Source organism: Gorilla gorilla, chromosome 4, assembly GCF_029281585.2.
Source record: "Gorilla gorilla gorilla isolate KB3781 chromosome 4, NHGRI_mGorGor1-v2.1_pri, whole genome shotgun sequence".
Lineage (NCBI taxonomy): Eukaryota > Metazoa > Chordata > Mammalia > Primates > Hominidae > Gorilla > Gorilla gorilla.
In genome coordinates, this window is record NC_073228.2 from 51,151,201 (window position 1) to 51,173,495 (window position 22,295).

Consider the following 22,295-nt stretch of genomic DNA (forward strand, 5'->3'; position numbering starts at 1 on the left):
GACCATGCCTTACCAGCTTCTTGCAGCTTTACGATGAGTCTCTCTCCGTTTCACAGGGCAGTTATTACTCATGACTGATGCTCACCGGCCAAACCTAAACGTGTGGCACACTCCCCATACCACACACAGACACAAACATTTGCCTGGCTCACATGAACCGGGATGAGGATGCCATTTCCACCTGGGAGGAGCCACGTGACCAGGCGTTCTCAGTAGCCTCCACTGGTGTCAGGGGGAACAGAGCATTCGGCTGTTGCCGGTCTGCCTTTCCAGGACTAGCATCCATGGAAGATGGGGTCCATCGCCAACCTGCGAAGATGTGGAAGGCGAGCCCCTCATTCCAGAGCCAGAGGCTGTGGCCGGCTTCCCCTTCCCATCTCTAACCTGGGCTAATGACAGCTGGCAGATGCTTGGCCATGATGACAGGTCTTTTCGAAGATGTATTTTTACCCTCTGGATAAACAGCAGTTGGCGGGAGTGGGGCGTTTTTATGAGTTGAGGTACTCAGGACTGGAAAATAAACAGCCAGTTAATGAGCCGGTCTTATGGAAACTTGCATAAATAATAACAAAGAAAACATCCCGTCCCTCATGCCTGGGTGAGGGGATATAAAAGCTGCCATCCAGCTGGCTGGCCACGGTCAGTCGTGGGGAACTCCGGCTGCGTTACTGACCTGCGAGCTGACGGGCCCGGACCATGGGGTGCTGCCCGGGGGACTGCTTCACTTGCTGCACCCAGGAGCAAAACTGCTGTGAAGAGTGCTGCTGTCAGCCGGGCTGCTGTGGCTGCTGCGGCTCCTGCTGTGGCTGTGGGGGCTCTGGCTGTGGGGGCTCTGGCTGCGGGGGCAGCTGCTGCGGATCGTCTTGCTGTGGATCTGGCTGCGGAGGCTGTGGAGGCTGCGGAGGCTGCGGGGGTGGCTGCTGTGGATCCAGTTGCTGTGGGTCCAGTTGCTGCGGCTCCGGGTGCTGTGGGCCTGTGTGCTGCCAGCCCACACCTATATGCGACACAAAATGAAGACCTTTCCCTCCACCACTGATGCAGTCCCACCGAAAGCCTCCATCTGCTCCAGGGGGACAGCCCCTCGTGTCCAGAACCTTCCATACCCCCAAGACAGTGTCTTGTCTGTGATTTGTAGAGGAGGGCTTGTTCTCCAACGCCTGCTCTGGTATTTCAAGGCACTGAGAACAAGAGCCATACTCTGATGAAACATTAAAACTCGGTCACAACAAAGTGATCCTAAGCTCAAGGGTGAATCCCCCAATACTTTACTTATTCACATGAAGTTCAATGTCTTGTACTATAAGACATCCTCTTCTTCAAGGTGTCTTTGGGACTGATCCTCCGCCCTGGCTTTCTGCTGCTTTGAGATGCAAAAAAAGTCCATCTTCTTTGTGAGCCTCTTAATAAATTTGAGCATGCTGGCATAACCTAATTAGTTCTCTTGCCTCTTCCTTGACCTCCCTGCTGAGGACTGGGTTAGAAAAATTCACTCTGGCATCTGCCTTAGGGTTTTTGAATTGTGGTTTTTGGATCACCTGCGCCGGAATCACCTGGGAGCCTGTTAAAACTGGAGATTCTGAGGCCCTCCCTAAGACATACAGAATCAGAATCCACCAAAGTGTGGCCTGGGAATCTGTGTTTTTAACAAGAACCTTAGATAATTCTTATGCACTGAAGTTTGAGAACCATAGATCTAGACAAAAGCTTCTGTGTGCTGCATGAGAGTCACTTGAAAAGCTTTTAAAAATATAGATCCTTGGGTTTTATCACTGGAGATTTTACCCGTTAGCTCTAGGGCCTAGAGTCCCTAGGGACTCGCATTTTTAAAAGCTCCTGGGTGAATGCTGATGCTGGCCACATTTAATGGTGATTGAGGGGCATGGCTTTCTTCTGCACTACAGCTCTCCTAGGATGGCTCTGCAGGAGGGCTTCAGGCTTGATCAGAACTTTCTGGCAAAGTCAGAGAGGAGGCTTTGGTAAAACAAGATTGGTTCTGAATGGAAAGGATTTCTAATGGCAAAGCTAGTGAATTCACAGTTTCTGAGGATGTTCTGCGCAGTACAGTTCCTTCTTCCAGCCTCATGGTTGGTCCAGTCTCACTTTTCTGTGCTAGGTTGTCTTACCTGGAACCAGCTACGTTTCTTCTGCCTGAGTTCTAAGGAGGAGGGAGTGAGTATACCTATGCTAGGTAGGGCCCAGCCAAGGTGTGTGGGTCCACCTGGGAGGTTAAAACTCAAAAGACAGTTGATTCAACCTCTTGTTGAAAGTGACCTTAAGCTGTGTGTGTAATAAAACTAATTTTGCTCTTGCCCTGGAAAAATAGTATTTATTTTTATGCCTACAAAGCGATGTTTCATTTGAGAAAGAAAAATTTTTTCTGATTATAAGCATAGCAATGAACTCTAAAAAATGAAAAAATACAGAAACATATAAAGACTATAGCATTCTGAAGGCTCACCACTCAGAGTTTATTACTGATAAGCTTTCCAGACTCTTTTCTAAGCATAGTTATGAATAAAACTGGGATTATGTTGCTTTTACCTTTTTCTTTAAAAAATTTTTTGTTTCATTTTTTATGGTCAACTTTATTGAAATATAATTTACATATAATAAAAAGTTCCCATTTTTAGTGAACAGTATGATGTGATCTGACATTCGTGTATACTTATGTAACCACCACGGCAATCAAGATCTTTATGGAACTTTCCATCACCCCCAAAATTCCCAGTTTGTCTTTGCAGTCAATTCTTCCCCCACTCCCAGACCCTGGCAACCATCAACCTGTTCTTTATGTTACTACAGATTTCACCATGTCTAGAATTTCATATAAAAGAAATCATGCAGTATGCACTATTTTTCATTTTGCCTATCATGTTTTGTATCTATTCATTGTTGTAGGTATCAATAATTCATTTTTTTCTACTGAATGGCATCCCATTGTATAGATAAACTACATTAAAAATATATTCACCTACTTATGGGCATTTGGATTCTTTTGCGTTTCTGGCTATTATGAATAAAGCTGCTATGAGCATTCTCGTACAATTTTTTTTTGGTGAACATATGCTTTATTTTGGATAAATACCTTGCAATTGGATGGCTGTTTAAATGGTAAGCGAATGCTTAACCTTATGTGAAACTGCCGAGTTGTTTTGCAAAGTGGCCACAGCATTTTGTATTCCAACCAGCAATGTCTGAGAGTTCCAGTGTCTATGTCCTTGGTAACACTTAATATTATCAGTCTTTTTATTTCTAGCCATTCCAACAGGTGTATAGTGGTAGCTCATTGTGTTTTCATTTTTTTCTTTCATTTATGAACCCAGCAGTATTATTAATGTCTTCTTTTGGAGAGAACCTGAGATTTGACTCTGCCCTGGTTCAGTTTCAGACTCTATTATTTGAGCCATTTTCACTCTGGCTGGAACTGGCCTCCTAGGAACTGGCTCTTTAACCCCCAAGACAAAGCCACCGCCAAAGCAGCAGCTGCCAATGGGACGCACTTGTCCAGAGACCAATGAATCTGCATTGAGTAGTTGTGATTCAGAGCAGCTGATTATTCTATTGCTCATGGTCATGCCTCCTGGATGCATGTGTGGAGGTAGTGATTTTTGAATTACTGATACAGGCTTGCCCTTCTTAGCTATCCACAGAGGTTCTCATTTATTCACTCAATAAATGCTAACTGTGTGCCTCCAATGTATCAGCTGCTGCTCTGGGTGCTGGGTATGCATCTGTGAATAGACAAGGTCCTTGCCCTCATGGTGCTTATATGAGGTCAAGGGGTGATAAGAGCTATAAAGAAGAATAAAGTAGAAATGGGCTACAAAGTTGAATGACCTGCCTTTTCATTTAGTAGGGAAGGATTCTTCGAAGAGATGACATTCCAGCACAATGATGAGTTTCTTGGCTGAGAGAGTTTATAAGAAATTTGTTTGTGGGGCGGACTTCCATTCACTGCTGGTTTAGCTGAGGAAGAGAAGTGAATGGAAAACAGAAGGGTCTCAGCAGCTCCTCTGTGTTTCCCTCTGCAGGCCTGTCCAAAAGTCCTCTTTGCCCACTGCTTGAGAGCCACATTTAAAAGAATGGCACTCCCTGTTCCTAATCTTCCATTTTCAACTACCATGACCCGTCTCTCAGGTCTCTGAACCTGCCCAGTTCAGGTTGTTGCCATGAAACTTCTAAGTGATTGCCACAGACCCCTAATGGTCTCCCTGCCTTCAGACTTGCCCTCACCCTCCCTTCTCCACATCCAGAGAGAGGGGACACATCCTTCTGAAAGGGCAACCCTGATCAAGTTACTCTCCTGCTTAAACCCTCATTATCATTAAAAAAATACAACTTCTTAATCATGGTCCACAAGACCTTTCATGATTGGGTGCCTAGTAACACCTCTAGCCCCACTGCTTTTCCCTCCTATCCCCTCTGCTTTTCATCCTGGATATGTTGAACCATTTGCTGCTTCCCACATGTTGTGTGCTCTATCTCTTTGATTTCCACATCTTATCCTTTTCCTGCCTTTATGACCCCCTTTTTGTCCACTCTCTTTGAGCCTTCATATTACTTGAAAAGGCTTCCCTAATTCCCCAAAAACCATGTCTTTTTAAAAATTTTCCTTTGGGACAGAGTCTTGCTCTGTCGTCCATAGTGCCATCTTGGTTCACTGCAACCTCTGCCTCCCGGGTTCAAGCAATTCTCCTGCCTCAGCCTCCCAAGTGCAGTTGGAATTACAGGCGCATGCCAGCATGCCCAGCTAATTTTTGTATTTTTAGTAGGGACAGGGTTTCTCCATGTTGGCCAGGCTTGTCTCGAACTCCTGACCTCAAGTGATCCACTCACCTCAGCCTCTCAAAGTGTTGGGATTACGGGTGTGAGCCACCATGCCCAGCCTCCAAAAACCGTGTCAATATCTCTCCTGGGTGCCTCCAAAGTGAGGGCCTCGGGGAGCTGTCACAGTCAGGCAGTGATCTCTCAGCACTCACAGGAAGCATGGCCACCTCTACCATGTCTGGCAGATGCTGTTCTAGGAAATGCCTGTCCATGCCAGCTATCTCTCTCTGCTTCATCCACCCCCTGCATCCCTCTTCCACAACACTTGCATTCTGTACCATACTTGCTTATAGATGTGTCTATCTCTCTTCTAAACCTGGGCTCCTTGTGGCCAGAATTGCAACTCACTCTTTTTGTATCTATCACACAGAACCCAGTGTTGGCTGAGTTGAGTGCATAAATAAAAGAGAAACTGAGTCAATGATTGCATGAATTAATAAATGAAGGGAGGGATGAATGGATGGCACAATGGAAGGCAGAATGGCTCAGCTTTTCCAAGCGAGAGCCTGCCTTTTGTGTTGATGAAAACACATGGTGGAGGCAAACTAGGCCCTTCACTGAGCAAGATGTTAAGTCCCGGAATTCAGAAACGTAGGATTCATTTCTCCCTTCATCTGTCTCAAGAGTAGCAGAGACGAGTCTTTTGTTCACAAAGTCTTTGAGAGACACACCTGAGAAGTCTCTTGTTTTTACTCTTTATGCTTTGGGTCTTGGAGATTTTTTTTTTTTAAAGGAACTGTCAAAATCATTAAAAGCAAGGAAGACCCTGGAGGTCTAATGAATGCTTGAGGAAGAGCAGAAAGTCTGAGTCACATGATTTCCAGGAACAGGTCAAGCCAATGTTCTATGCTCATGGGATAGCATGGAGGACGGCGGTGGGCTGAGCTGGCGATATGTGACTTTGATGAAGTCTTCTGAGAAAGGTAGGTCTAGACAGGTTGGTGAGAAGGAGGGACAGACGCCTTAGATCAGGGACAGGCTGTGTGTGATCTTTAGATCTTTAGCAAGTGACTGAAACTTTCTGACCCTCTGCCCCCATTTCTTCATTTCTTTCTTTTCTTTTCTTTCTTTCTTTCTTTCTTTCTTTCTTTCTTTCTTTCTTTCTTTCTTTCTTTCTTTCTTTCTTTCTTCTTTCTTTCTTTCTTTCTTTCTTTCTTTCTTTCTTTCTTTCTGTTTTCTTTCTTCTCTTTCTTTCTTTTCTTTATTTCCTTCTTTCTTTCTTCCTTCCTTCTTTCCTTCTTTCCTTTTTTTTCTTTTTCTTTTTTTGACAGAGTCTTCCTCTGTCACCCAGGCAGGAGTGCAGTGGCTTGATCTTGGCTCACTGCACCCTCCACCTCCCAGGTTCAAGTGATTCTCTTGCCTTAGCCTCCCAAGCATTTGGGATTACAGGTGTGTGCCACCATGCCTGGCTATTTTTTGTATTTTTAGTAGAGATGGATTTTTGCCATGTTGGCCAATCTGGTCTCGAACTTCTGACTTCAGGTGATCCACCTGCCTCAGCCTCCCAAAGTGCTGGGATTACAGGCGTGAGCCATGGTTCCCGGACCATTTATTCATTTCTAATGGTGGAGAAAAATCTCTGCCTCATGAGATTGCTGGTGGTTTTAAGCAAGATCGTTGCTGTAAGGTGCAGTCATTTAAAATCCAGCCCAGTTGTTCTTTTCCCAACTGAGTTCATCACCTCTCCTCTCAATTAATCTCTGTGTGTCTATTATTGAACTTATTATTGTATTGCAGTGAGTTTGTCTGCATGCTTATCTTCCCACTAGATGGCGAGATCCAAGAGAATGGGTGAATAGGTCTTATTCCTGTGGCATCCTCTGAACCCAACCCAGGGCCTTGTATGGAAGACTAGAAGGTGGATAAATCATAAGTTTCATTCTTCTTTCCCTGTTCACAATGCTCAGAAATATAGATTATCCAGTTTGGAGGTGAGGATGCTTCTTCCAAGACTACCTGTAGCTCTGAGGATTCCAAATTTAGCACATCAATAAATAAACAGCTTCTTTACGGGTAGATAAACAGCTTCCAGATCAACAAACGGTGGTATAATAAGATGTTCTTCTGCAAACTGGCCCAAACAACAATGAGGAAAAGATGCACGAGTCCCAAACAGAACACGCCAGTGAGGGGGTATAAAAGTGAGGGCCTCAGGGAGCTGTCACAGTCAGGCAGTGACCTCTCAGCACTCAGCACAAGGAAGCACGGCCACCTCCACCATGTCTGGCAGTTGCTGTTCTAGGAAATGCTTCTCCGTGCCAGCCACCTCTCTCTGCTCCACTGAGGTGAGCTGTGGAGGCCCCATCTGCCTGCCCAGTTCCTTCCAGAGCCAGACATGGCAGCTGGTGACTTGTCAAGACAGCTGTGGGCCACAGTGCTGTCAGCCCTCCTGTCCTGTGAGTAGCTGTGCCCAACCCCTGTGCTGTGAGCCTGTCATTTGTGAGCCTTCTTGCTCCTTGAGCAGCGGCTGCCAACCCGTGTGCTGTGAGGCCACCACCTGTGAACCTTCTTGCTCTGTGAGCAGCTGCTACCAACCTGTGTGCTTCGAGGCCACCACCTGTGAGCCTTCTTGCTCAGTGAGCAACTGCTGCCAACCTGTGTGCTTCGAGGCCACCATTTGTGAGCCTTCTTGCTCCGTGAGCAGCTGTGCTCAACCTGTGTGCTGTGAGCCTGCTATTTGTGAGCCTTCTTGCTCCGTGAGCAGCTGCTGCCAGCCTGTAGGCTCTGAGGCCACTTCCTGCCAACCAGTCCTCTGTGTGCCCACTTCCTGCCAGCCTGTCCTCTGCAAATCCAGCTGCTGCCAGCCAGTTGTCTGTGAGCCCAGCTGCTGTTCAGCTGTCTGCACCCTGCCTAGTTCCTGCCAACCTGTGGTCTGTGAGCCTTCCTGCTGTCAGCCGGTGTGCCCGACACCTACCTGCTCTGTGACCGGTAGCTGCCAGGCTGTCTGCTGTGACCCCAGCCCTTGTGAGCCATCTTGCTCAGAGTCTAGCATCTGCCAGCCAGCTACGTGTGTGGCTCTAGTCTGTGAGCCAGTTTGCCTCCGCCCTGTCTGCTGTGTTCAGAGCCCGTGCGAGCCACCTTGTGTCCCCAGCACTTGCCAAGAGCCTTCTTGTTGTGTCTCCAGTATCTGCCAACCCATCTGCTCTGAGCCCAGCCCCTGCTCACCAGCTGTCTCTGTGTCCAGTCCATGCCAACCTACTTGCTATGTAGTCAAGCACTGTAGTTCTGTCTGCCCTGAGCCAGTTTCCTGCCCATCTACCTCCTGCCGACCTCTTTCCTGCCGTCCAGGGTCTTCTGCATCTGCCATCTGCCGACCAACTTGTCCTAGGACTTTCTACATACCCAGTTCCAGCAAACGGCCTTGCAGTGCTACGGTTTCCTACCGCCCAGTCTCCCGTCCGATCTGCCGCCCAATCTGCTCTGGACTCCTCACCTATAGGCAGCCATACGTGACATCCATCTCCTACCGTCCTGCCTGCTATCGCCCATGCTACTCCATCCTGCGCCGCCCAGCCTGTGTCACTTCCTACTCTTGCCGCCCAGTCTACTTCCGCCCATCTTGCACTGAGTCTGACTCTTGCAAACGGGATTGCAAAAAATCCACTTCCAGCCAACTGGATTGTGTTGACACAACCCCCTGCAAGGTGGATGTCTCAGAAGAGGGTCCCTGCCAGCCCACTGAAGCCAAACCCATCAGCCCAACCACCCGTGAGGCCGCAGCAGCTCAGCCTGCTGCCAGCAAGCCTGCCAACTGCTAAATTGGCTTCAGCCCCCCAATTCTTGCACATCAAGCCACCAGCTAGAGACAAAACTGCACTGTCCTCCCCAAAGCTCATTATGACTTAGCTAGGAGCTCTTTCTTTCTGCATTGTTACTCACCATCTTCTTACACCTCAAAGAACTCATCAGAAATGTCAGTATCCTGATCACTTAAATGAAGGCCTTCTGGACAGTGAAAGGGAGATATTCCAGGTTCTTGTCTTCTGCTGCGATTAAGCTGAGAAGAGCTGCTTTGCCACATCATCTCAGGTCTCTTTCCTGCATGTAGTTTTTTCTGTCATCATGTATGTGCTCCCTTGCTATGCATGCTTGTGTTCCTTAGGGACTTCTCCAATCAGGTAAAATATGTAACTGTCCAATAAAGGTGGCTAAGCTGAAGCAACTTGCTGTTCTCCTTGCTCTTCCATTAATGCCATAGTCTCATCAGTGACTTGCTTCTTGTTTAACAGCAGCTCCATTCAACCATCCATCCACCCACCCATCCCTCTGGCATTATTAGACAGCAGCTAGGTGCCAGGGACTGTATTTAGCTCTAAGAATAAACATAAGAAGTCTCAGTCTTTGCTCTCAAGAAACTCACTCTCTGGTGGGCAGCAAGACAATTATGACATTCCTTTGTGCCAAGTACTTGGAGATAAGCATAGAGCACCATGAACTCAGCAGAGCATAGTGGGGGAACAAGGAAAGAATTATTGGAGAATGTGATACTGGCATCGAGTCTTTCAGTATGAGTAGGAATTAACCAGTTACAAACAGGAAAGGAAAAACTTTCTAGGCAAAGGAGACATGTACAAGTGAATGGGGCTTGAGAGCAAATTGTTCATTAGGTGAGGCATGGGAGAGTTGTTCTTTGAGGAATAAGCCATGAGGTCAGGTCGTAGACAGTGATCTGTCTATGTTGGGTCTTGCATGCTAGACAGAGGTGTTTCGGTTTGATGCAGGGCTGACACGAAAGCATCAAGGGGCTGCATGCAGGGAGGTGACAGGAAGAGCACTGGGTTTTGGAACATCCCTCTGGCCTTGGTTGGTGTGGAGAACTCAATGGAAGAACATGGTTCTGGATATAGAGAGACTGGGGAGGAAAGGAAGCCAGTTGTTTTTGGGTCCACAGGAAGAAAAACAAGTGGGGATCAGGGATCATACTTACAACAAAGAAGGTTGGGTAACTTGGATTTCTTGTGTGAGAATTTTGTTTATGTTCTCCTAGTTCCTCCAAGACACTCATAGGTTAAATTCCGTATCTTACAATCTCCAAGGACAGAGTCTCTTCAAAGCAGTCACTCCCTACACTTAGTGCACAGAATGGAGGCCTATTCCTTGTCCTCAAGGGGCAGCTTGAGTCATCATGAGCACAGTGTGAGGGTCGACCAGGGCTTCTCAACTTCGGCATGCAGTTGTGTATGTAGTCAAGCACTGTAGTTCTGTCTGCCCTGAGCCAGTTTCCTGCCCATCTACCTCCTGCCGACCTCTTTCCTGCCGTCCAGGGTCTTCTGTATCTGCCATCTGCCGACCAACTTGTCCTAGGACTTTCTACATACCCAGTTCCAGCAAACGGCCTTGCAGTGCTACGGTTTCCTACCGCCCGGTCTCCCGTCCGATCTGCCGCCCAGTCTGCTCTGGACTCCTCACCTATAGGCAGCCATACGTGACATCCATCTCCTACCGTCCTGCCTGCTATCGCCCATGCTACTCCATCCTGCGCCGCCCAGCCTGTGTCACTTCCTACTCTTGCCGCCCAGTCTACTTCCGCCCATCTTGCACTGAGTCTGACTCTTGCAAACGGGATTGCAAAAAATCCACTTCCAGCCAACTGGATTGTGTTGACACAACACATTTTGGGCTGGGCGATTCTTTGTTGTAAAGGCTGTCCTGTGAATTATAGGATGTTAAGCAGCATCCCTGGCCTCTAGGAACCAGATTCTAGTAGCATCCTTTGAGGGTGATGATCACAAATGTCTCCAGACATTGCCAAACATTGCCTGGGAGTGCAAAAATCACCCCTGTTTGAGAACCACTGGGTCAGACTATGGCATAGGGAGAAAGTCAAAAGCAAAACTTAATCACATTGGTGTTGGAGTTACTGTCTCATCAAGCCATTGGGATTCATCATTGTCTCCTTCCAGAGTCAAGAGGGGAGTAGGCCAGCCGGATGCTGTGGCTAAAGCCTATAATCCCAGCACTTTGGGAGGCCGAGGCAGGTGAATCACCTGAGGTCAGGAGTTCGAGACCAGCCTGGCCAACATGGTGAAACCCCATCTCTACTAAAAATACAAAAATTAGCTGGTCATGGTGGCGCACGCCTGTAGTCCCAGCTACTAGGAGGCTGAGGCAGGAGAATTGCTTGAATCTGGAAGGAGGTTGCAGTGAGCCAAGATCACTTCACTGCACTCCAGCCTGGGCGACAGAGAGAGATTCTGTCTAAACACACACACACACACACACACACACAGGAGTTGGCTAGGGTTTTGAACCTCTGTGCCAAGCACTGGACTAAGCATTTCATATGGATTACAGCAATTCTTTGAAGTAATATGTATTTTCTCCTATTTTTTCACCTATACATAAGATGCAGAATTCGAAGGACAAACAATCCAAGTGCCCATCAATGGACAATTAAATTGTGGTATATTCACCCAATGGGATATTATACTGTGAAAATGACTGGAAAATGGCGACATGCAATAGCATGGATGAATCTTACTAACATAGTGTTGATTGATATAAACAAGCTCCAGAAAACCATACGTGTGTGTATATTTTTATGTATATTAATATAATGTGTGTATATATATATACACACACTCAAACATATATGTGTGCATTGTTCAAAAACTACAGACACACATATGTATGAGTATACATGCATTTATACACATATGCACACACACAAACACATATATATAAAGGGAGTGATAAAATTCACGATTGTCATGGCTAATAAGTAACATGCAAATGACTAAAACCCAGTTCTTTCCAAAGCCTAGGTTCTGTATGGATCATGATATGTCTCAATGTGGTCACAGGTGTCTTTGTTGATACACTAGGCGTTTTTAGTGCCTTGAACTACAGCAAGACAGATGTTCTTGCTATTGAGAGTTTCCTTTAGGAGAAAAGAAAACAAGAGCAGAATCACTTAGAGAAAAATGGATGTAGAATGGATTGCTTTAAAACTATAAAAGTGGTATGGGATACTGGACTGAAGTTGATGTGATTTTTCAAATATGCTCATGTTCCCAGTTTGATTGACATATTTGGTAAGACTGAAAGTATTAAATACATCCTCTGGGAAGATGAAGAGCTTTGGGGGTAAATATTCAGCAATGAAACACAGTGCATGGATTCCTGCAGACTGAAAGATGCCAACATGAATACAGACAAGAAGGAGGGCAAAAGAAGTGATCCATGGTGTGACACAGAAACCAACTGTGGGGAAAAAGGCATTTCAATGGCAGGGGAGAAGGTTTTCCAGACATTGTTCTGATCAAAAATGTTTCTCTTCTTTTTAAAATGGAGGTGAGGAGGGTGCCAAGGAGAAGGCATTTTGTAGCTGGGGGTTTGCAAAGCACCCTTCAGCGTTTTCAGTATTTTCAATAATTTGTGAAGCAACCAAAGCAAACAAACACCCTCAAAAAACTAACCTGAGACATGGCAATGCAGTTGATGAAATCGCCATACTTTGAAGACTTAGGTAATTAGCTAACACATTCAACAGAATGAGTTAGTGGCAGAGCCAGAAATCAAAGCCAGCCCCATCTGGCTCCCCACACCGTGATCTTTCCACTCCGTCATGTGCCTCCAGCGTGAACTGGCCAGAACGTTGGCTGGTGAAACACCGGACCTGGTTGGTGATGCGGAGCCAGGACAAGCCCGGAGGAAAAGCAGAAGGGCCAAGAAAGTCCCTCATGAATTCCTCTTGGAAGGGATTGGTTTAACATTAACACCACTTTACAGTGATTTTTTTATTATCACTGCTGGCGTGTTTTTATATGTATAGAATTCATATGCTGTTGATGCCCTAGGGTGGGTTTGATACTTCCTGATGAAATATTTGGTAGCTTAAAAAATTTCCAAAATTAAAAGACTGTGTTTGAGTGTATTGAAAAGTAGAGGTAAGTACTCACACCAGTGTGGTCTAGCTGCTGATTACAGCCACTGGAGTGGGCGGAGGATCCCCAGGATGGGGCCTGGGCAACCTGCTCACGAGCCAGTCTGTTGCCATAGGGGTGTCGGCCTGCAGCCACTATATCAGTGTCGCCTTCTCCCTGCCTCCCCAAAGTCAGGGGGTCTAATAGGTGGTTAAGATCAGGGGTTTGGTGGTCAGACAAAGCTAGGTTTGAATTTTGTTTCTACCCCTTTTCATTTGCATAATTTTGGGAACATGATTTAAACTCTATGAGTTTTGCCACTTCCTTTTTTTTCTTTTCTGTTCTAAAAAAATCTTGAGAGGAGCCAATTTGGGGGAGATTTTAAGCTTCCTAAAAGGGCCAATGAAGTTTTATATTTTAATCTTAACTTTGTTTTAAACCTGGTTTCTTCTTTATTTATTACTTTCTTTTTGTTTTGCCACTTCTAACATAGTGATGACAATTATACTTACTGAAGTCATTGTGAGGATTCAGTGAAAAATGCAGCCAAGGACTTGATCTAGTAACTATGCAATAAATGAAAGCCATTTCTATTGTTATTATTAGTAATAGTACTAGTAAACAAGTTTCAGGAATGCTAAATGGGAAGGTTTTAAAAAGAGGTAGAGGCACTTAAGTGTCCCTGGGTTCTTTGGACTAATTTTCCATTTCCCATCTTGACATCCTCTCCCCAAACAGGGTCAAGGCTTCATTTCTGATTGAATGGTGCAAAGCTGCATTCCTGGAGGAAGAGCAGGGCCACTCTGGCTTGGCAGAGGCCTCCTGATGAAAGGTTAGTGCCAGGAAAGGCCTGCTTCAGTGAGGCTGGAGAGCAACCTGTAAAAGAGACAGCTCATCCAAGAGCAGGAGCAGTGTCAATGAATCCAAACGCAGCGCAGAAAACTCCCGACTCAACAGACACCTTTTCAAAGTTGAAACATCTCCCAGGCTCCTGAAGCCTGCTAATCAGATGTTTGCATGCAAATGAGTAAAAACAATAACAAGGAAAGATGCTGCATGGCATGCCAACACCCCTAGTGAAGGACTATAAAAGCCCCTCTGTATCGGATGTCTTTCCAATGCAGGTATACTGAGCTTGCAACTTCCCAGCAAGGTCAGCACCAGCACCATGGCAGACGGCTGTTGTCCTGGAAACACCACAGCCATTCCAGCTGTGCCCACCATCACCACATACCCAGTTAAAGGTGGCTTTCGACATGCTCTCTGTTTGCCTAGTTCCTGCCACAGCAGAATGTGGCAACTGGTCACATGCCAAGAAAGCTGTCAGCCATCCATTGGTGCCCCAAGTGGCTGTGATCCTGCTTCGTGTCAATGTACCTACCTTCCAGCAACGTCTTGTGTGGGTTTTGTTTGCCAACCTATGTGCTCCCACACAGCCTGCTATCAGTCTGGCACTGGTCAGTCTCCTTGTCTGGTTAGCTCATGTCAGCCATCCTGCTCGGAATCTACTTGTTGTCAGGAAAAGTGCTGCGATGCCAGTTCCTGCCAGCAAAGCTCCTGCCAGGAATCTGTCTGCATGTCTGGATCATGTCAGGCAGCTTGTGGCCAATCAGTCTGCTGTGATGCTGGATCCTGCCAGCCATCCTGCTCTGAAGTGACCTCCTGTCCGGAAACTTCTTGCCTACCAACCATCTGTACAGCTAGTCCATGCCAACCAACTTGGTGCCAAGGAAGTTCATGTCAACCCGTCAGTGGTGAAGGCCAGCCCTGTATATCAACTTATTATCAACCCATCTGCTATATTTTCAAGCCTTGCCAATCAGCCCTCTACATGCCTGTTCCCTGCCAGCCATTGACTTGTGTGTTCAGTTCTTGCAATACTACTTGCTGTGTGCCTTCCCATTGCCAGCCACTTCACTGTCAACTGGTTCCTTCCACATGCTTCATCTACCAGCCAGTGGCTAACTGCCAGGCCCCTTGTTCCATAAAGAACTGTTGCAAACCAGCTTCTTGTGACACTGTGATTTCTGGCCAACCAACTTGTGATGGACCCCCTTCCTATAACCAGAGTGGCTGCAAATCAGCTTGCTGTGTGACTGGTTTAGGCACATCACCCAGTAGTGGCTCCAATTGCTTGCCGACTTCATGCCAATCCAGCTGTGAGTCCAGCTTCTGCAAGGCAACACTTTGTTAATGGAGCCCTCTTCACACCTCCTCTGAGGGTCTGCGGCTGTCTATAAATGCATAGCCATCCCTGGGTGCCTGCCTCCCACCGAGTACTAATGCTGCCTGCTTTCTAACTTTACCCTGATTCCACCTTCACATTCTCTCCAGGTGCTGACCAGGGAACTTGTCCAGGCACGAAGAGATCCTTCTTAACCGAGAATAACCTTTCAGCAACCATGGACTACCACACTGCTGCTTGCATTTCCTGATGATGTCAATTCATTTCACTTTAGCAAACCCTCTCTTGTTTCTCTTTCTTGATGCTGCCTGGTCTTTCAGAACACCTCGTTGCTGCCAGCTGCTAATAAAAATGTGACTGGTTAAGTATAATAAATAAGACTCCTGGAGTGCTTTCATTCCTACACACACCTCTATGCAGATTTCCTTCAGGTCACATTTGAACACAATGAGCCTGAGTCATCTAAGTCAGTGGGTCTGCATTGGTCTGCAAGGGTAGCTAGTGTCTAGGATTATAGATTCTCCAGCTGGACGAGAGTAAGGGCAAACAGTTCACTGGCTTCCAAAATTTTCACCACCAAGAGTTCTTTTGAGCTGAGTGGGCTCATTTTCCCTATAGTGAGTAGACAGGAAGCCAACAACAAAAATGGTTCTGGAAAGCCACAGATGAAAACAAACATGAGGTATTGGCCATAGAGAATAGCTTAGGGTTAATTCATTTAAGATTCTTTTTTTTTTTTTTTTTTTGACACAGAGTTTCACTCTTGTTGCCCAGGCTGGAGTGCAAGAGCGTGATCTCGGCCCACCGCAACCTCTGCCTCCTGGGTTCAAGCGATTCTCCTGCCTGGGACATTGTGACAGCTGGCTAAGGAGAAATATTCATAGGATCCCTTTGTATTATCACAGAGCAGGCAATGAAGGGTGTACCTGTAGGTGAGCAGCAATAATTTGGTAACTAGCACACAAATCTTCATAGTTCACATTTTTCTGTCACTGAGGTATACTTTGGATCTGTAGAAAGACTATTAATTGTTTTATCCCCAGTTTTAGAATCACAAGGGTCGTAGTCTTGAAAGAAGGTTCTGGGTCAAAAAAGAGGGGGATGGCCATAAGAACAAAATCTAGCACCTGAACATGGAAGGGTCTAGGTGGAGAATTTCTACCTGCAGTTGAATTGACTAATGTCAGCACTGAATCTCTTCTTGAATTGAATTCAAGAAGCATTGAATGCTTCTTGAATCCTTAGATGTAGGTGGGCTTATCATTTCAATAGTTCAAGTAGCTAGATCTGTTCTAGTCTTCTAATGGGTATTTTCCTTTTATTTCTAACTATGTATGGGTATTGCCTTCAGTACCTTTTCTACCCACACACATGCACACACATATAGATGCATACAGGTACACACACACACACTCAGACACACATGCACACACATACATGCACACAGGTACACACACACACACTCAGACACACATGCACACACATACATGCACACACACACTCACACACAGACACACACCACATTTCAACTTAGTTGTATGGCTGCACTTAAGGTTGATTTATTTGCTCCATAATTTACAATTGCCTATAAAACATGCCTAGCCAAACCTGAGTAAAGAGCACTAAAAGACTGATTTTAGCATTTTAGCCTTCCCCATCTAACTGGCCCAGCTGATATCACCCTCTTGTTCCCCCCTGCCCTTTGGATGACTCCTGTCCCAGTTTAAATGGTTGGGCTTCTGTCCTTATGTGTTTATGACCAGTGCCCTGACTTTCTCCCAGATCGGGCCTTCTCCCCAACCCGAGGAGGGACCTTAGGATCTGCTCATAAACTTACCTGATGGTCACTGGCTGAGCATCTCTCGTTCCAGTCCTCTCAATCACTGTGATTTGAGGTTCTCAGTAGTTAAATAGGTCTTGCCAATATGTGTGGGACATTCTAAAAAAAATCTTATAGATGAAGGAAAACTAACCAAAAGAGCCCGGGAATAATGAGACATCAAGGTCACTGAAGGACAAGAGTATGGGCATTTGCCTTATGACCTGCTTGGAAATGCAACTCAGAGGAGGACTTCTATGGCGGTGGTGAGGAAAAAGCACTAGACCACGGCTCAAAGGAGAAGGCTTGAGTTGCATCCTGGCCACTTATTTACTGTATGACCTTATGTAACACCAGGGTGCTAATCTATAACATGAAGAAGTTAGTTTATTTTACCTCTGAGGGCTCATTTATTTACATGATCTTGTGAGTTTGTTGATGTGTTCTGTGAGGTTCTAAATATTCTCAAACTGATTAAAACTGAAGCCTCTTGTACTTCTGGAACTGATGGGGAAGAGATTTGGAAGGCTATCTTTTTAGTATGCCATAAAATAAGAAATGTGATTGACTAAATTTGAGGTCCAAAAAGAAAATTAGAAACAAAAAGGAGGAGGGGGGAGAGAGGGAACTTGATATCACAAAGGAAGTGCCATGGATGGAATGTCTCCCAGAAACGACCTTTGGGTGGACACCCTGTGCAAAACCTCTCTTGAGACATGAATGGAACTTCACGGAAGATGAATCCTTAAGTAAGCCTGTGAAAGAATTCTCAAAAGTATTATTTCTCAGAGATTTCAAAATTAAAATAACAATTACATATTACTTTACAGGTATTAGATTTGCAAAAAATAGAGTGCTATATCAGAGCCCAGCAAACTTATTCTGTAAAGGGACAGATAGTACGTAATTTAGGCTTTGTGGGGCACATGGTCTCTGTTGCAACTACTGAATTTTGCCGTTGTATCATTGCATTATATCATTATATTTATAGACAATATGTAAGCAAATGAGTGTGGCTGGGTTCTAATAAAACTTTGTAAAAACAGGCTGGGGCTCTATTTGGCTCATGGTGAAACGGGAAGAGTTTCCTTGTTCCCCTCTCAGGGCGTGCAACGGGGGCGAAGCTCGCTTCTTCCGTGCCCCACTGCTCATACTTCTGGGGGAAGCATGCAGATGGGCAGGCTTTGGGGCTCTGACCCCACGGCAGCGTCTAGGGGTGAGTGTTTACAGCTGAAGCCCCAGTGGGTGTGTGTACACGGTACTCTTTCAGTTTAGCCTCCGTCCATAGATGGGTTGTGTTAGTTAGCTCAATTAGACCCCCTGCCTTATTGCAAGGACAGAGGGCTTTCTGTATCCCAGGGTTTCCTGCCTTGTTGTACTGGAGGAATCGGATCACACATGGGCTTGGAGAATGAGTGCAAGGTTTTATTGAGTGGAAGTAGCTCTCAGCAGACGGGGGAGCCAGAAGGGGGATGGAGTGGGAAGGTGGTTTTCCCCTGGAGTTGGGCTGCTCAGCCAGGCTTCCCTCATCCCGCCCCCGACAAACTCACTATGGTTCCCCCTGTCGATGGCCTGCCGTCCTGCTGGCGTCTGCCGCTGCCTGTCGGTGTGCTCTTCTGACGATTTGCTTCTCTCGGATGTCCAGCTGCCTGTGTCTCTTCCCACTAGGCACAGGATGAGGGCGTGGTGGGCAAGGGTGGTTTTGGGAAATGCAACGTTTGGGCACAAAAACAGAAATGTCTGTTCTCATTCATTTAGAAATGCCTGTTCCCTAGGTCCGTGGGCACAGTAGGGGTGGAGTCCTCGCCAGGGACCCACCCTTCTTCTCCCAGCACTTCCCTGCCCCGCTCCTGTGTCAATGGGCCATAGTTTTCTGACTCCTGTGCTATATAATGCCAAGTGTTGGTGGGAGTGGGAATTTACAGGAATTTTCCCGCATTGCTAATGGGATTGTTGGCTTGTTTGGCCACTCTAAAGAACAATCTGAAACTATTTATGTAAATTATGTAAGTGATGCTCCATGATCCAGCAATCCAACACCTGAGTGTGTATTTCCAGAAAATTCTCACACAGGTCCTCAGGGAGGTGTACATGTGGATGTTCACTGTAGCATCCCTATGGTGGCAAAAACGTCAAAGGGAAGCTGGTGTCCAACACTGTGAAAGTGGGTAGGCAACTTGGTGATCCTCTTCATGGAGTATCATGCAGGAATTAATAACAATAGATTACATATACACACTGTAGCATAGATGGATTTTTAAAAATTCTGCTTAATGACAAACCAGAATGAGATATATTACTGATTGCTATTTACATAAAGTATATGTGTACTGAACAATACTTTATAAGGATATATACAAATCCATTAAATAAATTTAATATGCTTTGAATATACATTAGACAGAACAGCATAGTGGCCTATAGGAAAAGAAGGGAGTAAAGGGAGAAGAAGAAGTAAATTAACTGATTTATACGTACATAAAAAAGAAATAAGAGAGGGACCATGCAAAAATCACAGATGATAATAATTCAATTATTTATAACTAAGGTCCCAAAAGAAAATTTTTTTAAAAAGGAAGAAGGAGAGAGAGGGAACTTGACACCACAAAGGAATTACCGTGGATAGAATGTCTTCCAGAAATGACATTTTGAGGGACACCCTGTTCAAATTCTCTCTCCCACACCTTCCATGGAGATTTCCGTCATGCTAGAGGAAGGATATGGCTCTGGGAAGCAGATGCACCTCATCTCATATTGCATAGACTTTTCAAGAATGCTTCTTACCAGAGGATGTGGACATTGTTTAAGGAGTTATATTAACTTTAATAATTCGTTTATTGATACCAGGATTCTCAAGACACCTGAAACTTCAAATTTCATTTCATAATAGTTTTTTTTTTTGACCCATCTATCTCATAGTTTTTGTTGTCCCAATGACAGATTTCTCAGTTTTATAGGCAAATATGTTTACCGGCCATCTGCCAACATGCAAACTTCACATTCTAAACATGTCAAATGTGAAACATGAGTTGAGAAGCTTTGTGTCTTTAACCATGCTTGGCAACAGTTTAAATGACATAGCATGTATTTTCTCCTTTAAGTTTGCTAGGGCTTGTCCATAAAACATCTGAATCTCCTCTAATACAATGTTCTGCCAAGCCTGAACATGTAACTAAATCTTTCTTTACACTTATGTTCAGGGCAGGGAACAATTTTAAAAATACAAGAAAATTTTGAGAAAAGTATTACAAGAACCTGCCTCCCCAAATTGGCATTTTCTTACTTCTGCTTTGGATCTTTAAAAAATTAATTGAAATGAAACATTATGTTTGTAAAGTTGAAGTTCCCTCTTCAGTCTCATTTCCCTTTTTTCATCTCGGATATAACTTCTGTCATAATTTTATTGTATATTCTCCCAGTCACTGTTAATTTATATAAAAATATAAACATCTTATATTTATAGAGTATTTAAACAAGATCTAGTATGAAGGATTGCAGATTTAAGAATTTATGTATGTGATGTAAAATTATGCAATTTACTTTTTAAATTTCATTATTGCTTTTAAGAACTATGCATTTTGATACATGGACCTGTTTCATTATATTAGTTACCTATTGTCGCATAACAATTATCTCAAAACTTAGTGGCTGAAACAACAAAGTTTATTATCTCACTGTTTCTGTGGGTTAGAAAACTAGATGTGGCTTAGCTAGATACCTACAGCTTGGGGTCTTTTATGAGATGGTTGGTGAGGTATTGGCTGGGGCTGTGGTCGTCTCATGGCTCAACTAGGGAAGGATTCACTTCCAAGCTCATTTATGTGGACACTGGAAGGCCACTGGTTCACACCAACTGTTAGCCAGAGATATCAGTTCATTGCCTCATGGGCTTCTCCATGCTCTGGCTGATTGTCCTCATAGCACAGCATCTGGATTCTCCCAGAGGAAGCGAAGAGAAAGGTGAGACTTGAACAATGAGAACACTTGGACACAGGAAGGGGAACATCACATACCAGGGCCTGGTATGTGGGGGGAGGGATAGCGTTAGGAGATATACCTAATGTAAATGACGAGTTAATGGGTGCAGCACACAAACATGGCACGTGTATACATATGTAACAAACCTGCACATTGTGCACACGTACCCTAAAACTTAAAGTATAAAATATATATATAATATATAAATATATATTACAAAATATATATATAAAGTATAAAATATATATATATATAATATATATATATATAAGTCACAGTCCCTTTACAGCCTAACCTAATGATATGGTTTGACTGTGTCCTCACCCAAATCTCATCTTGAAGTGTAACTCCCACAATTCCCATGTATCATGGGAGGAAACCAGTGGGAGGTGATTGAATTATGGTGGTGGGTCTTTCCTACACTGTTCTCGTGATAGTGAATGAGTCTCACGAGATCTGATGGTTTTAAAAAGGGGAGTTTCCCTGCACTAGCTCTCTTCTCTTGTCTGCCACCATGTGAGACATGCCTCTGTTCAAGCTGGCAATTTGTTTGTATATATAATTTTTAGAAAAAAATTGTGGTTCTCCTGTGAATCTTCTTGGAGTTTACTCTATTAGACAAAAGTTACTACCACAGATCATCCAGAGATAAACACTTGGACCCCTGATGTAATAGCTGAGGACAATGCCCTTAAGTTTCCTAGAAGCCTCTTTGATTTATCTGAGAGTGTCTGTGAGGTTCTCACTTAATATCTTTTTTTTTTTTTTTTTTGGAGACAGAGTCTCACTCTGTCACCCAGGCTGGAGTGCAGTGGCGGCGACCTTGGCTCACTGCAACCTCCGCCTCCCGGTTTCAAGCGATTCTCCTGCCTCAGCCTCCCAAGTAGCTGGGACTACAGGCGCCCACCACCATGCCCGGCTAATTTTTGTATTTTTTAGTAGATAGGGGATTTCACCATATTGGCCAGGCTGGTCTCGATCTCCTGACCTTGTGATCCACCCACCTCGGCCTTTCAAAGTGCTGGGATTACAGGCTTGAGCCACTGCGCCCAGCCTCGCTTAATATCTTTAGAGGGGCTTTTGTATGTAGCTGTTCCCAATTTTTCATTTTTGAAATGAAAATTATTTTCTAATTTTTGACTTTCTCAGATCTTAACAAAAAATCTTATAGCCACACGTTAGCTTTATCTTCAGGGCATGATTTCTGGTATATCTGAATTTCTCTGGCATTGTCTTCAATTTGATATTTGCTTAGAAGTCATTTTTAAACTTTAGCATTATTTGCCATTGGAGAGGCTGAGAAGTTTCAAAACAAACAATACTGTCCAGGATCCTTTTTTTTTTTTTTAATCAGCCCTTCTCTCAATTTATCTTTCTCTTCTCACATTTTATTATAGTCAGCAAGAAGAAATCAAAGAACACCTTCAAGACTTTAGTTGGAAATTTCCTTAGTTAGATCACTCAGTTCACCAGGAACCTTTCTACTTTTGCCTCAAAACTGCGGGTGACAGAGTACTTTCTGCCACTGCATAGCAAGAATTTTCCTTTCTCCAGTTTCCAATATGCTCGTGGATTCTGTGGGTCAGGAATTCAGCCAGTGCACAGCAGAGAGAGCTTGTCT

General features: G+C 44.8%; 3 protein-coding genes across 3 annotated transcripts; all 3 read left to right on the forward strand.

The window, feature by feature from the left end:
* The first annotated feature begins 627 nt into the window (after window positions 1–627).
* Window positions 628–1,432, forward strand: KRTAP17-1 (keratin associated protein 17-1). Its single transcript, XM_004041670.5, has one exon. The coding sequence runs from the start codon at window positions 697–699 to the stop codon at window positions 1,012–1,014; it is 318 nt and encodes a 105-aa protein (XP_004041718.1). The 5' UTR covers window positions 628–696; the 3' UTR covers window positions 1,015–1,432.
* Window positions 1,433–6,996: 5,564 nt separating this feature from the next.
* On the forward strand, window positions 6,997–8,983 carry KRTAP16-1 (keratin associated protein 16-1). The gene has a single exon (XM_004041669.5). The coding sequence runs from the start codon at window positions 7,047–7,049 to the stop codon at window positions 8,583–8,585; it is 1,539 nt and encodes a 512-aa protein (XP_004041717.5). The 5' UTR covers window positions 6,997–7,046; the 3' UTR covers window positions 8,586–8,983.
* Window positions 8,984–13,820: 4,837 nt separating this feature from the next.
* KRTAP29-1 (keratin associated like protein 29-1) lies at window positions 13,821–15,210 on the forward strand. The gene has a single exon (XM_019026626.4). The coding sequence runs from the start codon at window positions 13,861–13,863 to the stop codon at window positions 14,884–14,886; it is 1,026 nt and encodes a 341-aa protein (XP_018882171.4). The 5' UTR covers window positions 13,821–13,860; the 3' UTR covers window positions 14,887–15,210.
* The last annotated feature ends 7,085 nt before the right edge of the window (window positions 15,211–22,295 follow it).